The sequence below is a fragment of the Calypte anna genome, chromosome 2, assembly GCF_003957555.1.
Source record: "Calypte anna isolate BGI_N300 chromosome 2, bCalAnn1_v1.p, whole genome shotgun sequence".
Lineage (NCBI taxonomy): Eukaryota > Metazoa > Chordata > Aves > Apodiformes > Trochilidae > Calypte > Calypte anna.
This window is the reverse complement of record NC_044245.1, coordinates 77,118,815-77,136,489: the sequence shown is the minus strand read 5'-3', so window position 1 is coordinate 77,136,489 and position 17,675 is coordinate 77,118,815. Positions and strand designations below refer to the sequence as shown.

Genomic DNA, 17,675 nt, shown 5'->3' with positions numbered 1-17,675 from the left:
CTTTTAAAATTACACATACCTATTAGAATATGGAACTGAATACAGAGATCACAAAGGCTTTTGTTTGTTTTGAGGGACTTCTGTTTAAAAACGTTTCATCTCAAAAACAACAGCTCTCTACTTCTGCAGGCTTTGGAGAGAAAACTGCAAAACTTTATGCTCAAGTCCTTTTGTGTGTTGAACTTGGTAATACCTGTTTAAAAAAAAATGCTTTGCTTTGTTTAAGCTATAATATTGTAAATATATTTTATATACATTCTTACTGCACTTTCATTATGCCTGTTGGGGTTTTTTTTCCCATTAATGTTAAATCATTTAGTGTTGTTGCATGCTTTTTGACAGCTGCTGTGTTCCATCCATAAGACACTGGTTTCTATTTGCAAGCTAAAACTATTTGAATTTCTGCAACCTGCGAGGCAATGACTAATATGCAACTCTTTTTGCCACACTTTATCTTTTGAAATGTGTCATAAAACAGTCATTTCTTTCCAGATATTATATACCAACACTAAATCCAAAATTAACCTTTGCTAAGAAAACGAATTTTGCATAACGTCCTCATTTTTAGAAGTATTTTCATAAAGTCTGACCTCATTAATATTCTCTGGCATTAGCTTTGTCAATTCAACTATGAAATATATATAATTTGAAAATTATAAACCATTTCCAGTTGTTCTTGTGTGGAAGCACTGTGGAGAGAGTGGACTTTTTGTTGAATTTACGTATTCAGCCAGTGACATTTGAAATACTTTTATTCAGTTAATGCAAACACAAAGTTTTATTAGGAACATTACTACCTTGGGTAGTTAGTTTTAGTTGTTTTGCGATTAAGAAAAAAAAATTTCATCATATGGCTGACATAAGCCCCACCTATAAGTAAAAAAACTCTAAATGGAAAAGATTTCACCTGTTTTTTCAAAGTTCACATGCATTACTGTAATGAAGCCTGACACATGGTGTCATAGCAAGGCTTTCACTTAATTACTTTAAAGAAAGGAAATATTCTGTTACAGTGAAACAGTTCCAAACAAACCAACCACAGAATTTGCAAATTTCACTTTGTAACTCAGGTAGTTAATATAGTTTTCAGTGCCATTTTGTAATACACTATTTTGCTCAACATAAAGAATTAGGTTTTGGTTGCAATTTTCCCTATGTTATAAAGCTCTGTGGACTTACTCTGCCTTGTAGGTCTTTGAAGAGCTGTGAAACAGTCAGCCACCACAGCTTTCCTATACAGCTGCTGAGTGACAAACGTGGCTAAGTAAGAAACTTAAAAATAAAAAAACCAAGGAACTAATATTTCAAGTGGACTCATTGTTGGGACAGGAATAATTCTGAAATGGCCAATGTAAAACAGGAATGTATTTTCAGACAAACCTGTCAGTCAGTTGTCCAAGCAAAGACATGTATTTTAAAGGAGATGTCGGTGTCAAGAGCAGTCCAACACAGATTTAATCCACAAGAAGAGCAGTGATTAAAAAAATTAAGGTAATGATTTTAATTCCCCTAAACATTTGTGATGCTTTCTAGTGTTTCAGAAAACACTTGTTTACAAAAATTTCTATCAGTTTCATGTGACTTAAAGGCTTCATGATGATACAAATATGATTGCCATATTAACCTTTTATAGTGTTTCCTATTCGAACTCCACTCTCAATACTATTTGCTATTCTAAATACATTTAAAAAAAATCATATTAATTAAATTCCCTTACAGCCAGCATCTTTGCAATTGTTTTCCCCCAGTCTTAGCATCACTCAGAGAAAGTGCATTCTTATGAGGTAAATTCCAGAAGACAAATAGTTTTCCATTTTCGGGCCAAATTTCAAGGTGAACATCATCCAAAATGCTCACACTTGAGTGGACTTTTTTCAATCACAATACTGTTTTCCTACTTATTACTATTCTATCATTTTTAATAGTACTGGTTATACTTGAGTAACATGCGATTTTGAAAGGTTTATCACCTACTCCCTGTGCAGGTTTCTATCCTCTCTGGAGGTTAAAAAATGTGCATCAGAACTTGGTGATGTGTTTTTTGCTCCTGGATGAGAGACTGCCAGCCTCCGACATGGTCCCTATGTCTCTCACATATACACGCGGCTTTACAGCACTGGGCTTCTTCTCCAAGTATTATCTTGGCCAGGGAAGTTGAGTTTGCTCCCTCCCTGGGAGTGTTCAAGGCCAGGCTGGATGGGGCTTTGAGCAGCCTGGCCTAGGGAGAGGTGTCCCTGCCCATGGCGGAGGGGCTAGAACTCGATGGATCTTTCCTTCCAACCCAAACTATTCTACGATTCTCTTATGCAGCACCTGGCAACTGAGAAGCAGCTGCCGCCTATATTTCAGAGAGCTTATCATTGCTTCCAAGCTTGGGGGATTTTCATTTAACTCAATATAAAGGACTTCAAGTCTTGAGTTTGCACTTTACGAGGACCTTTTTTACAGAAACAACACCCCAAACACTGTTACAAAAAACAAACGCCAGCCTTCGCTGCTCGGGAACCACGATTTCAGGAGAGTCCAGCCCTCCCACGTGACATTGCCTCAGGCACTCCAACACGAAGCCGGCCAGAGGGGATGAGGCTGGACCGGCCGTGCTGCTGCCACTCCCGGATGCCCACCGGTACCAGATCCATCTCGGCTCCCTGGACCGCTGGCCCCGGGCCCCAAGAGGGCAGTGGGGGGGAGCCCTCTTTGAGCTGAGGGGCACGGCAGCGTGCCTCTCCCTCCGTGACTTGCTCGGCACTCGTACCGCCCGCTCCAGCAGCCTCACGGGCAAGGACTGCAGGATCAGCATTTTTCGTCCCCTCCACCGCCAACGCGCATGCGCCGGAGCCCGGAGCCGGCTGCGTTTCGGCGCAGCGTCTCGGTGCCCCGACTCGGAGCTTTTTGCGCGGCGCTGTCCGGGGCACAAGGAAGGAAGCGCAGGCGCGTACCCCCGCCCGTTCCGGCGTGCTGACGCCCGGGCGGAGAATGCCGGGGTCCGGCGAAGCGGAAGCGGCTGCGGAGCGGCGTAGGGGCCGGGCGGGCGCTCCTTGTGCGGGACTGCGGCCGTTGCGGCGGTGATGGGAGCGCCGGGCGCGTCCCGGCGGCCGTTGTGAGGCGGCCCTGCCCGGCCCCACTGGGATGAGCGGACAGCGGCGGGCGGGGAGGGCCGCGCCGGGAGGCGGCGGTGGCCGTGGCGGCCTGCCTGCCCCAGAAGGACCCGGCGAGCGGGCGGCGGCCTCCCGCCCTCGGCGGGGTGGAGCTGCCGGTGCTGCGGCGAGCGGCGCCGGTCGGTGTCGGGCTGGTGGTCCCACTGTAGGACAGAGGACGCCGGAAAGGTGAGGCCTTGGCTGCCCCCAGCGCGGTGCGGCGGTAAGGGTAGGGCTGCACGGAGCCAGGGGGTCAGCGTTCCCCGGGCAGCGGGGTGGGAGTCGTCGGGAATAGGCGTGCGACGCTTGTCTTGAGCTTCCCGGGGTAGAGCAGGGCCGGAGTGCGAGAGGACGGGGACATAGGGGGAGGGAGGGAAGGAGGGAGGGAGGGCCGTCGCGGGTAGGAGGCTGTAACGTGAAGGTCAGAACGTGCTGTACCGTAGTCTGTGCCGTGGGTATCCACACTGCCGGCTCTGAGGTCGGCAGCCTGAGCAGCAACGGTGAGAATCGCCTGAACACCAGTGTAGCAAATGCACAGAAGCCCGTGCTTTTTTGGGAGGCTCATGGATCAATTTAAGATCCCTGAAAGTTAACCATGCAGGCAGATCCTAAGCTTTTGGTAAGCTTGCTAGAATACAGTTCTATTGTAATAACTTGGAAGTCATATTAGAAGACACAAAGATCACACTAGGCAATAATCCTGGTGCAGCGGGATGTTTCACAGAGCACAAGGTGAGTTTGTAAAACTTACCTTGTAGGAGGACTGAAACTTGTTTTGTTGGGATTTCTATTAATCCTCAGGATATTAGGTGATAATGCCCCTGAAGAAAAGCAGGCAGTCACTGTGGGTTGTGTTTGAGGGACTGGCACAGATTAACATCCTTAAGAAATGAAATTGTCTTGCCAAGAAGATGAGTTTGAGAAGAACTTGGGCGCTGTGTCATCTCATCAGACTATTCTGGATTTTCTTCTCACTTTTGAATTATTTTTAAGTACCCTCTGAAACCTTTGAATGTAAAATCAAAATATCGTAATTTTCTTGAAACATGTGTTTTCATTGTTCTGAGATATACTCTTCATATATTTCTCTATTCTTCAAAGCCAGGATAATTTTCAAGGGTGGATGACAGAACCAAGCAGCCTTCCTGCAGGTGCAGAACAGACACAGAAAAAAGAGAGTGCTGCAGTACAGTTGATGAAGCATGAAAAGGAAGCTGGTGTTCCTTCTAATGAACTTGCTTCAGTAAATGCAGCTGCTGACCATAAAGAGCAATTTACATCAGAAGTAAGAAGAGACTATATGTACAGAAGTACTGGCAGACCTGAAAAGACAGATACATTTAAATCACTTGTGACAGATCACGATGCATCTGGAAACTGTGAGCTATACCTGCCTGTGTCAACTAGTTATTCAACAATGGAGTCATCTGAGGACAGGTGAAGATTTATTTTTTTAATTTTTTTAAAAAAAATTTCTTTTGAAAAGGAGATCTACTTTCAATTTCTGATTGTGGACTTGGCAGAACTTCATATGTTAGCATCATGGTGAAATAACTCTAAATGTCAAATCTGAAACTTTGATGGCCACCTTCACCCTTTAGATAAATTGCTTATTTTAGTAGGTTTTTAGTGGTCTTATTTCTCTGTCTAAGGGAATAACTGACAAAACAATAAGCTCTTAAGGGCAGGATGCAGAGCATGGGAAAATAAAAACTGAATGCAGATACTCTGGTAGTTCTGTTTTATCCTTGTTAACACTTTGTTAGGTGCATAGAAGGCTTTTTTTGAAACCTAACACTTAAGCTTTTTGTTTGCTTTTTGTAAACCTTCTGCCATAGACTGAAATAAAAATTTAATTGTGTGATTCGGATGTGTCAGAAGAAGTCTTTAACAAAAATATTTGGTATCTGGCACAAGGAATAAGTACAAAGTTTTTTTTAAAAAAGGTGCTCCAAACATCTGAAAACAAATAAATGCACGTTAAGAATGGCTTTATATAATTGAAGAATACAATAATAAAGAGTAGAAAGTGATGCCTAGTTAATCCTCTTTCTATAGGTATCCAGTGAACTATTTTAGGCAACATCCAAAATCTACAATAACTGCTGACTTTGTGAGAAAATCACTAAAAATAAGTACATGTTTTTAAGGATGCTTTTATAATCTATTTCATGCTTGAATTACGCTATAGCTTAAACACCATCTAACATGCTAACATGAGGGTTTTTAATAGTAATACACGTGAACACACAGATTTGTGTATGTTCAGATTAAATGTATTTTGTTTGTTGATAAAAGTGTGGTACATAAGAATCTCTGTCCTAATTTTTTAAATTAGCTGCTATTCGATATACTAATTGTATCTGATCTGAGATGCCTTTACATGCACTAGTGATAGCAGTGAGTTTAATCTGACATAAAAAAAATCCATCCCTTTATGACAATGAGCAGAGAAGACCTTTAGTATTGTTTTTGGTTTCATATGGTATCTTCAATACTGGTAGTTCTGGTCCTGCAAATCTGTTAGTACGAAACTATATTTTTGCCCATAGGCCTTTCCTTTCTCTCCAGCTTAGTTTTGCTTGCTGTTGCCTTAACTTGTTGGGGTTTAGTAGGCTTTCATTTGGTGGTGTGGGGCTTTTGTTGTTTGTTTTTAAAATGCAAAGCCCAGGATACTTGTAAGTAAAATCTGCTGTCCTGTTTTTTTCCTGTGGTTCAGCAGAATCTAATTTACTAGTTCAAGAGTTTTCAAGTGTTTACACACAACACTGTGCACTATTTTGTTTCTTTACTGCATGCATATTTTTATTTAATTATTCTACCTTGTCTGTTATTTTCATTCTATTATCAAATATTAATGTGAAGGTGATTGGGGAAAGGCTTTGCTTTCCACATATTTAGTTAACAATTCCCATGCTAAAACAATGCGAAAGTGTACTTTAAACTCTGAAATAAGAGTGCCTGGGCAGAGGTATTGCAGTGCTTACTGCATTGATCTTGAAACAACTGGGGTAAATTGCAGTACTTTGTTTACTCTGGATGTTAATCTGTCACATTCTGAACCTATGAGTTCTGTTTTGTCATCTACCAGAAAGAGTATGGGGTAATCTCTGAGAAGGGAACATGACACTGCTTACTCTACGTCAAGCTTCTTTTTTTGAGGAACCTTGTTAGTTTATTATGTTGAACACTTTTTGTGCATTAAATCCTAAAAGTAGTCAAGGATGTATCCCAAAGTAATGCTTCTTCCCATCCCACCACCTCCCACGGTATTCCTTGTAGGTGCAGGTTTGTTCATGCTCACAGAGGGAAGTTGTTTCTTTATATTTTAAATATTTAGCTGATGGATAAGCAAGGCTAGAGATTTCTGCTGTCAGATTCTGAGTTGTATTAATTTTTTTCATAATATTTTCAAGATTATTAAATATTCTTGAAATTCTTCACAAACCTTAATGGACCTTAATCTCTGCTGAGAAATAAGATTAGATTTAGAAATTGCTGTTTCTGCAGTGCCACAGTGTAACAAAGAAAAGGACTTGGGTTAAGTATTTCTGTGGGTTTTCTTCTCAGCAAGCAGTACTTGTTTTATGGAGTACTGTGCTTATTACCTACTTCATCTGTTCTTTATCTTTTCATTAATAATCATGTAATATTACAAATTGGATTTCAAGCAGCTACTTGAGTACCCAGGAAACACAGTTTGAAAGCTGGTTTGAAACTTGAGGAAAAACTAACCTGTAGTTTCATATGATTGCACAGAATATGAGAGTTTCATGGTACTAGCCTATATTTGTCTTTATATTAAGCATTTTTTCTGCTCTCAAGGGAAACGTGCAAATAGGTTAGAAATGGTGTGCTTTTTAAGTAAGCTGGTTTGGATACAAAGAGAAGAAAGTACAGAGCCATAATTTACCAGTGTATATTTTTTAAGTTTAATGAGAGTAATTTAATTACCGTCTGGCTACGTGAAACCTTTTCTTGCAGGTTCCTTCCTGACTGCTTTTCTTCTCTTAGCTGTGTAGGGTGGAGCAGGGTCACTACTTTATTCTTCTAGTCTTTTGCAAGCATGCTGTGGTTTGGAGTTTTTTGCATATTAGATTGGAAGCTACTGATAATACTGTGCAATGAATAATAACCGTACACTTTTTTTCTGCACATGCACTTTCTTCAGAACGCAGACTTTAAATATAACCTTTTAGTGGTAAGCCTAAATCATTTACTAATATATGTGGTGATATGCATTTGGTTTGGGGTTTTTTTTAAGCATTATATCTGGGAAACTGATTTTAAAGTTCACTTGAGATATAATTACATGACAAATGCCATTCAGAATCACACTTAAAGGAATGAGCAATTTACAATTTTTGAACACTGCATGGATCTCCATTCTCAACAGAAATGTTAGCATCCTAGCTTTGAAGTCTCAGTAATAGTAGGCTATGCATAGAATACCCTTTTAGGCCATCATTTCCTCCCACATGGTCACTTGAGTTCAGAATGTCTTTTTAGAGGCTCATGGAGACATTTTACTCTTTAAATGGTATATACCTTGACAGAAAAGCTTATTTTGAGGAAGAAATGTTTGTCTGCATTTCAGTTAGCCTGTAGGCTGCTGTTTGGATCACACTTAGATTTTTTTTCCTCGAGCCCATAACATTCAAACCAACTGCAGTCAGCTGGCTACTTTTCATCATGTTATTTTGTCATATATTCTGCTCATTGCTAGGCAGATTGTTCAGCCCCAGTGGAGCATAGATACAAAGCTCTGCTGAGGAGTGCATTCTTAGATGCATGCTTAGCATTGCATATTCTTATATATATGCAATATATATAATTCTTACATTATTCGTATACTTATCAAATAATGTTTTTTGGCTTGCATCTTTTGCAAATTTATCCTGCAAAATTTACAAATACAAAGTCAACAGTAGTCTCCATATAATCAGCAATAGGGAAGTTAGATAATGATTCATTACCAGAGTAGGTGTCATTAAATGAGACAGGAAGAGTTGGTTTGGGTTTGGTTTTTTTAATTTTGAGAACATGTGTTGGTGCTATGAAAATATATAAGACTTGAAAAAATACTTCAAGAAAGTAAATGTTTAAGTACTTGTCTGTAAGTAATTTGTCTTACAAATTACTGTAAGATTTTTGCTCTCACACGAAATACATGTTATTTGTTAATTTTCATTGCAGTGAGGAGGACATGTATCGTGATGCAGAGGAAATAGAGAGAGAGAAAATGCTGCTTTGTGAGACAAGCTCTTCAGGTATATTCAAACTTTGTTTTAAATACATTGCTAAACTTCACTGTAGCACTAGTTTGGGATGATTTGGCACCCTTGTTTCTGCACAGGTGTCTCTGTAACAGAAGCTATACAAAGTTACTAAATAGTTTAATTTATGAAAAGATCAATTCTATGGAAAACTAGTTGATGGAAGTGTGTATTTCCCTGTGTTTCTATAGTTACTTTACAAGAGAATGTGAATCCTTTGTAAAACAGTCATATAGCCTGTGTTACAAATATCTGTAATGCTGGTATACCTTGATAACCTTATCAGTATCTGTTTTGGAATGAAGGTTGTTTGGATTCCAAAATAAAATTGTATTTCTTCTTTCTACCATTGTTTCTATCTTACTAAATAAGATATTAATAGATAACTACTAAATTACTACTACTTTAGTAGATTGTCTTTTTCACTATAGTCTAGCTGTTGAGAGGAGAAACTTGTTAAACATCTTTCTGATGGCTAAATAATGAGGAGTACTAGTTTCTGCTCTTTTTAGAAGAGAGGACAAGACTATTATATTTACATCATTTATTTATTTACATCATTATTTTTGCTCACTTGTAATTTTAAGACCAAGCTGAGGGGTTTTCCCCTCTAATATTAATAATTACCTGGGTAGGTATAAGTTGTTCTGCCAGTGACCTTTAGCACCAGTGTTAAAGTGATAGAGTGTATTTAGAAGTTCAGTACTTTTTCTGTTATTCTGTTTCACGATTCTCAGTATAATGTCTTGTTTTGACAGAAAATAAACTAAGTGTTGCACCTGAAATAGACATAATGGAGTATTGCAGAAAAGAATGGAGAGGAAATACACCAGTAGCAAAAAGAATGAGAAAGGTATCAGTTTTCTTTCTGTTGAATTTTGTTGGGCTTTTTGTTTTCATTGTTATGTTTAGCAGGTGATTTCCTATGGGCACAAGCTTTAAAAGGGAAATACAATGTTTTCCAGTGTCTGGTTGTAGAAGGGGCTATTGGCTGAAAGATGGTATTGTTTGTACTTTTAAAAATGCATTTTTTAGAAAGGCTATTTGTTGATAGTGTAGGATTTTGATGAATACTATTCTCATTACTATTTTCAATTCAAGTTTTAAATTTAGTTTATTACCATACAATGGTTATCTTATGGGTTGTTGAAATGGCAGCACAGCTAACCAAACTTTATGACAAAAGGCAAGTAATTGGAGCTGTTGAATTGCATGATTTTTAAGAAGCTTTAATGAATAGGCTCAGTTTTTTCTAAGAATTTTTCCTAAATAACTTTTTGTATGTTTTGGTCTCCTTTTCTTAGGTTACTCTTGAGATCAAATTGTAGAAAAGAAAGCATAAGGTTGGGTGGTTGTGGTGGTTTATTTATTTGGTTTTTTACGTACTTTGAAAATGTAGTGGTATGTATGAGTAAACCTAAAAATTCATTCTATAAATTAAAAAAATCATCCACGTGTCATCTTCACAAGATCAGTAAGACTAAGACTGACATGCAAGGTATTGGACCTTGCTAGGTTAGCTAAAGAGAAGTGCTGAGCTTTAGAAGCTGAGTTTCAACATTGCTGCTTCTGCTGGAAGTGCTTGTTTGGGAACAGCAGGGAGGGGACACGTGCTCAGGCATGTGTCAAGATAGTTCAGTGGAAATATAAATTTTCCCTGAGGCAATAACAAACTACATGTGACATGTATTGGGTAAGTGGTATAAAATGTTGCTGAAGCTTCTTGTAATCATCATCTGTTTTTAGAATAATGGACTTTTGTTTGTATGTCTGTATGTTTGGATTTATTTATTTTTTAATTTAAGTGGGTTAGCTACCCACATTTCAGTGATATTTCTGCTCTGTCATCAAATAAACACCACAACCAAATTATCTACTTAGATTTCTTTGGTTTCTTGTTTATTATTTGGCAGAAGTAGGGAAGTTTTTTTTCAAACCATAATTTGTGACATAAATGAGTAGTGGATTAAACCTTTTTATTAATCACATTAGCATTTGGATGGTAATAATTCCAGTGTATCTTATGCTACCATTGCATAATCTAACGTGTTTCAGTAATGCTTTCGTATTCTTTGTTTTTTGTGTTTTTGTAGGGATATGAAGCAGTTTCTCGGAAGTTTGCATCCATAAGGAGAGTACGAGGTGATAACTACTGTGCTCTCAGAGCAACTCTGTTTCAGGCACTAAGCCAAGCTACCCAGGTACCAAGCTGGCTCGAGAGTGAGGATTTTACTATGGTATGTATCCAACTAATCTTCTGGCAGGAGAGGAATCTTTGTTTTAACCTACTGGATAATTCTACAGTCCCATTTCTCTATTCTGCTCTATGCTCATTTCTCACTGTTCCTTATATTCAGCAGTGGTTTAGTTTTCTTGTCAGTTTATGGGGATTTTTTAACTTCAGAATTGAATCCAGGTCCCTTTAGTTCCCAGTATATAGTGTATAAATGTTGCTGCAATGTAACTTGCTTGTGTTAATTCCACCCCCTTGGTTTCTTTTTAGGGCTACTAGATGTTTCCCATAAGACATCTAGTAGTAAAACAAATCTAGAAAATTTTAGCAGATTTGAAAATAACAAAACCAAAGCAAACCCCAGTTTTCAAAATAAATTACTGTATTTTTGTGTGCCATGTATTTTTTTCTAGAAAGTGGATTAACATTTTGGATGCTGCAGGCTTTTCAGAATGTATGTATTACCTGTGTCTTAATGTTACTTAAAGTGTGTAAGAGCAACTCCAACTTTATATGAAGAATGGACAGTCCTTTTGGAGACAGACTCCATAAGGATACTCCATAAGGATAAGTAAAGTAAGGTGTCTTACTAAGAGTAGGAGAAAAATATTCCAGAATTATCTTATGTCAGCAAAATCTATTTGTTGATATCAATAAACTTGGCAGAAACATGTAAGAAGCTGCCTATACTGAAGGCAGCCCACTTCAGGAGAGTAAATTTCCAATTGTCCAGGTTGCTTCTGGGAACATAAATGACAAATGTCTGATGCAGATTCTGTGTTGTAGGCTGGCAGTCAAGGCAGAACCAGGCAGAACTGCTTGTATTGCTTTTCTGGATAACTTTAATGCCATCTTAAAAATTCTCATTGTGATCACTATCATTATTAAGTAAACTTCTACTGCTGTTTTTTTTTAATCACCAATAAACATATTTTTATGAAATATTTCTTACTGCATTAGTGCATCATAAAGAGATTTTTTTAATAAAAAACATTGTCCCAGCAACCACTGTCTTCACAATGTCAAACTATTATAGATAATTTCCCAGTGTTCCTTTCTTTAACAAATGTGCAAACATTAAAAAAATGGTGTACTGAGGTGAACATAATCTAATAATGGCTATTTTTTCCTACTATTCTGTAGAGAAAAATGTGTCATATGGTAATTAACACTCGTTAAGAGGGAGTACAACTTGGATAATGAACTAATTAAAATTATAAGCTGTTAATTAATTGAAGCATAGGGCATGTAAGAGAATGTTGACAGCAAGCAATACAATTTCAACAAAGTTTGTTTTTTTCTAAATAAATTGAAACCTATGCTTACATGCACATCTCTAGTTGAAGGAGTTTTTGATTTAAATGATCTTCTCTCAAATTCCAGCTTCCTGAAAGGCTACTGAGCAAATATGACTGGATCCAGCAGTGGCAGCTAAAACAGAAACTGAGCAGGAAGATGGGAGAAATAAGTGATGAAATTAAAGAATATTTAATGCTTCTAAGAAAAAAGGTTGGGAAAGTATTTGTTAGTTCTTGGTCATTTGCAAATAAAAAAGTTACAAAGATATTTGAATATGGTGGGTTTTGCACTAGAGTACTTTCACTAGTGAAAAAAGTCAGTTTTTTGTATGTATACCTGAATTAAAAAAAAAAAAGAAATCAAGGGAAGAATGTCTCTTCAGATCTGTGGGACTTTTCTTCCATTGCTTGCAGTAGCCTGGTGCTGGAATTAATTTTTAAGCAGCTCTGCATAAAACTATTAGACAGGTTTCAGTGAAGAGATGAATGAAATAGAGTAACATTTTGCCTCTGGTATTTCTTCTATTTATTTGAAGGAACAATTTATACTATGGATAAATGCTATTGCTACCTTCAACAGATCATGTGAAGAAAAAACCCAAAATAATAATGCTGAAATAATTTCAAAGTTGTTATTTGTTTCATGCTTATACATTTTTATTCCGGATTAACATAACAGGAAAATAGTTGTCCTTTTGGAGTTTGTAATATATTACCTGGCCCCATTTCTCTCCCCTTTGAAAATCTGGAATCTATTTAAAAACTCTTTAGTTTCTTGTCTTACTCTACATACTTTTTTTTTTTTTTTTTAAGGCTTCTAAGAATATTTTGAAGACTGCATTCAAGCAGTTTCTGAGGGTGGGAATAAAATACACGTTCAGAGGAACCTTGTAAATAATATGAAGGACATAGGATTTATGATACAGGGAACGAAAAGGTGATTGTCTTATTGCTTACTGTCCTATGACAAGACATCTCCTTTTATGTTGTTTAGGGACTAATTTAAGCAGAATCAGACTAACTCAACTTGACCTTGCTAGAACTACAGCTGTGGAAATATTCTCGAGTGTTTCTAAAAAGTCTCAGACCCCTTCATAAATTCAAATTGAGTGCCCATGCTGACAGTTCATCTGACAATTCACAAGTGACTTTTCTTGCACATTGATAACTATTGATACATGATGTGTGTGGTTTTTTTTCTTCTTGTAGTGGAAGTATATTAGTGAAATCAAAGATCCTATTGAGAAGCAAGCAGCTTGTGATAAATTGTTTAAAAATGAAGAGGAGGAGTACAGCCTCTACGAAGCGCTGAAGTTTTTGATGCTTAACACTGCCATTGAATTATACAATGATGATAAAAGTGGAAGAAGAGTTCCTGTCTTCTCATGGTTACTGTTTGCACGGGATACATCTAGCAACCCTTGCCAGTTAATGCATAATCATTTAAATCACATTGGTCACAGTGGAGGCCTTGAACAAGTAAGGAGAGATTGTTCTCAATAGTGTTATTTTTCTGTTCTGAAGATTTTCATTTCAAGTGGTTTAAGAAATCACACAGCTTTTGTTGGTCTGCTTAAATTTAATGGTGTAGTGTCTGATCTTCTATTGAGAAAAATACAGAATTCTACAGGCAAGCAGTTATACTTTAAAGGTCTGCCTTTGAAAGGCTGATTTTTCTTTTTATTTTTTCTTCGTCTTTTTATTTTTTATTGTAGTTGATGCTTCTGTCTGCTTCTTATTTGGCTAAAGTTCAGAGTACCCTCTTAGAAGGAAAGGATCAGTGCTGCAAACATCGTCTTGTCTGTTTTAGTGGTGGGCTGAATATTGATATGACAGTATGTCTTCCTTACCTATTTGGTGCAGTAGGGAAGTAGGATACGCTGTAAAGTACCTGTCTTTTAACATTGGTATCCTACTATGCTGTTGTTGGGTGTAAAGGGCTCCGTGTTAAAGGCATGATATTTCTGCAGCTAGTTAAGAATGGCTTGAATGATCTAGGTACTGAACTAGAGGTGGTTGTGTATATGTGTTCTTAACTTTAAATTTTTTCTTTGAAAAACTACAAGTAATAGTTTAATATTTTTATGAGAAATATCTTGCTAAAAATATGTATAATTTTACACATCCTATTTCTACTTTTTTCCAAATAGGTAGAAATGTTTCTCCTTGCTTACGCTCTGCAGTATAACATCCAAGTGTATCGACTGTACAAGCACAGTACTGATGAATTCATCACACTTTATCCCAATGACCCAGAGGAGGACTGGCCTGTGGTGATTCTCATAACTGAAGATGACAGACATTATAATATTCCAGTCGGAATGTGCCAAGAGACCGTGCTATAAACAAGTGATTTTTGGAATACAAACTTGGGCTGGTTACTGAGATTTCCAATGTTGTTTGGAAACAGAATGGTGATAAAATCTGCATTAATGAATCTACAAGTTGAAATCCATGAGAAGTTTACATCAAATACATACTAGCTTAAAGAATACAATTTTTTTCAAGTATGGCCTTCACCTCTTAAAAAAAAACAACAACTCGTGCAATTCTTTTTTTTTAAGATCTTATTCTGAATAGAAATTAAAAACTACAGGTTTTTTCCTATTATGAAGATAGGTGAGGCTGAGGTAAGACATAAGCTAACCTCCAGCTCCCTACAATGATGAGATAATGATGTATTGAAATTTCTGGAAAAGTAAGCTGGCAGTGTCCTGACTCGTATTTGCAATGCTGCCTGGAAGCAATTTGTACAAATTCTGGGACTCTGGAAGCAATATAATTCTTTTGTAGCTGGAGTTTAATGCCTGCTGTGGTTGTAATGCTATAAGAGATGTTACCTCAAGTTTTATAATGCTTTGGGGTTGGTTTGGTTTTGGTTTGGTTTTTTTTTCAACATGAGTATCTCTTATTTAGAAGCCATCTGTTACACTGAAAATACATTTAAACTGTTAGCCAACAGTCATCTGTTACACTGAAAATAAAAAGCTCTTCCCCTGCAAACCCCTTGAGAGGGTCATGGCAATGATATGGGTGTATAAAAGTTGGTTGTTGGTAGGTCACAAATTCAAAATCTACACAGAATTCCCTCTTCAGTTGTGACAGCTGATGTGAGAGAACCATACGCCCCGACTTCCATATCTGGTCATGTTACTATTCCTGTAATGTCAATCTTTGCTGGTAGCTGCCGTGGATTTTAATCTGTTTGGGGAGCATGTGAGGTGGAAGTAAACTTCTGCAGGAACTTCTTCATTCTTGGGAGGACTATGTGGGAGATGCTGTTTCTGTTTAGAATTTTTCATTGTGCTTTGCATTGAAGGAATACAGTATATATCAGATGCTGGAGGTGCTGACATACCTGTTAAATAATAGAAAGTTCACCTTCAGCTTAATGTATGCCCTAATGGTGACTCTCAGAATAAGAGAATGAAAGTTGACTTAAATGAAATGCTAATTGTGCACAGATCACTTGGCTTCCTTTAGAAGACCTTCTTAAACAGAAGGGAAAAGGTTATAAAAAGTACTTTTCAAATAATCTGGAGGAAATGGCATGAAAACTTCAAATTCTCCTGTATTGTTCCACTTAACAATTTTAACTTTCATTATGAAAGGTAGTTGAACAACAAGAATGTGTATTCGCTGTGTTCTAAAATGCATTTAGACACATCTTCATGAAGTCTGTTATGTTCTCTGTGTTAAATTTATGATGTCTGCTTTTTAAAACAACTAGTTTGGTCTGTTACTGAAAATTTGGGGGAGCAACAAGGGAACAAAAATAAACCAATTAATCTGGCAGTATCTTGTTTTATGCTCTGTTTTCTCTCGCATTTTATATTTTTGAGTTGTCAGTTGTGAAACCTTTGTTTCAGTTAGTTATTTCTTGAAAACTGCAAAATGTAAAAATGTATGTAAAACAAGTAATTATCTGTTTGCTGCTTGCCCATGGACAGCAAAAAAAAAAAATTTCCCTGATGTACTGTTACCCAAGTAACACTGAAGGGTAAAGAAAAATAGATTTGGAATTCACTGAACTTGGATAAAAAAGTTGTAGTTATGATTTCAGTAACTAAAATGAGTTAAGGTTTGATGCCTTCTAATATACTGTCATATATTCTTGAGATTCATTTTAATTGACTTTACACCTCTTTGAAAAGGGCATCTTTGTCATACATTTAGAATGTACCTGTGTATAACAGAAGCTTCTAAAGCACAGGCTATTTAAGGACTGAGTTTGCAGGCATTTGGTGTATAATTATATGTTCACATCTTAAATCACATCTCTGCAGAAGCTGAGAAACAGTAGAAAAACTCATGTTGCTTGTATTTTCCATACATATTTTAGACACCATGAATCAGTACTGTGGTATGCAGTAGATTGATTTAAATTTTAAATATAAAATAGCTGACAATTTTTCATCTAGACGTACACAGTGGTTAAGTACTGCTTTTATGTTGGGTCCCCTTCCTGAGTTCTGCTGAATAAACATAAAAAAAAATCAATAAATTAAATGAAATGGAAGCAAGAAATGGAAAAGGAGTAGAGGTCAAATCAATTTTGCCACCCTACTTGTTATAAATTTTTTCACGTGTTAGGTTTATTAACAGCTGCCCTACTTGAAGATCAAGGTACTAAAGGGAGCAGATGCTTTACTCAACAGCCTGTCTGCTTTGTTAGGCACAGTCAGGTTTTTAATACGTAATATGGGAGTTCCTTGGAGTTAGTACAGATGAAGAAACTACTCAGGTGTAGTTAGTGTGATGTATGTGCAAAAAGTACTGCGTCCGCTTTAGGCTCATTTATTCTTTAATCCCTACATTAACTTCAATGTTAAATTGAAGGGACGCCTCCCACTAGGCCATGTTGCTCAAAGCCCCACCTAACCTGGCCAAGGATGGGGCACCCTGGGCAACCTGTTCCAGTGTCTCATCACCCTCACACTACAGAATTTCTTCCTCATGGCTAACCTGAAGATCTACCCTCATTCTGTTGCTTCGTTTCCTTGTAAAAAGTCCCTCCTCAGCTTTTCTGTGAGCCCCTGTCAGGCACTGGAAGGCTGCTAGGAGGTCTCTCTGACACAAATATCATCTTTCTTGTCCCCCTCTGGACTCGCTTCAAAGGTCTGTTTGTCCATTCCTCCGTATCATTCTTGTGTTGGGGGCTCCAGGACTGGACACAGCACTCCAGTTGGGGTCACACAGGGGCAGAGCAGAGAGGCAGAACCACCTCCCTCGAGCTGCTGGTCATGCTGCTTTTGATGCAGTCTGGGAGAGTTAATGGATACTGATCCTGTATCTTCCTTTCTGCTGGTGGATCTGTACAGCAGAATTCTTTGTGTGAAGGAACACAAAGACTCAGGTGATCTTGCTGGAATGGGAGGAGGGGAATAAAAGTGCCTTTGTATCATGTGGGAATAGTTGCATGGGGGTAGAGAAATGTGCTGACACGGTGCTGCAAGCAGGCAGGGTAGCAATGCTCAGGCTGGGTACAGGTCTGAAAAGTTTGTACTGGAACCAGCCTGATGGTTTTCTCTGGAAGCTCACCCCTGAACCTGGCTACCCAAAGGAGGTGCAGGTATGTTTGGTTCAGGACTGTAATTTAATTCAGATAGTTGAGTCAGAGCTTGAACAAATCCTTGCTGAGTTTGGCTTTGTGTGACAGCAACAGCCCTGTATTAAAAAGTAGCGGAGGAGGGTGGGGAGAAAGGTAGGAACTTGTCTTTCACCGGAATGG

General features: G+C 38.0%; 1 protein-coding gene across 4 annotated transcripts; it reads left to right on the top strand.

Annotated features, from left to right (window-relative positions):
• Nucleotides 1-3,112: 3,112 nt before the first annotated feature.
• Nucleotides 3,113-14,454, top strand: OTULIN (OTU deubiquitinase with linear linkage specificity). 4 transcript variants are annotated; one of them, XM_030445113.1, is made up of 8 exons: nt 3,113-3,326; nt 4,239-4,574; nt 8,334-8,407; nt 9,172-9,266; nt 10,507-10,650; nt 12,030-12,155; nt 13,154-13,423; nt 14,095-14,454. In XM_030445113.1, exons 1-8 carry the CDS (start codon nt 3,130-3,132, stop codon nt 14,287-14,289), a joined length of 1,437 nt encoding a protein of 478 aa, XP_030300973.1. In that variant the 5' UTR covers nt 3,113-3,129; the 3' UTR covers nt 14,290-14,454. The 4 variants fall into 4 exon arrangements, with proteins under 4 accessions (XP_030300973.1, XP_030300977.1, XP_030300976.1 ...); XM_030445117.1 differs by lacking the exon at nt 3,113-3,326 and adding an exon at nt 3,593-3,756; XM_030445116.1 differs by lacking the exon at nt 3,113-3,326 and adding an exon at nt 3,593-3,869 and having other exon boundaries at nt 4,243-4,574.
• The last annotated feature ends 3,221 nt before the right edge of the window (nt 14,455-17,675 follow it).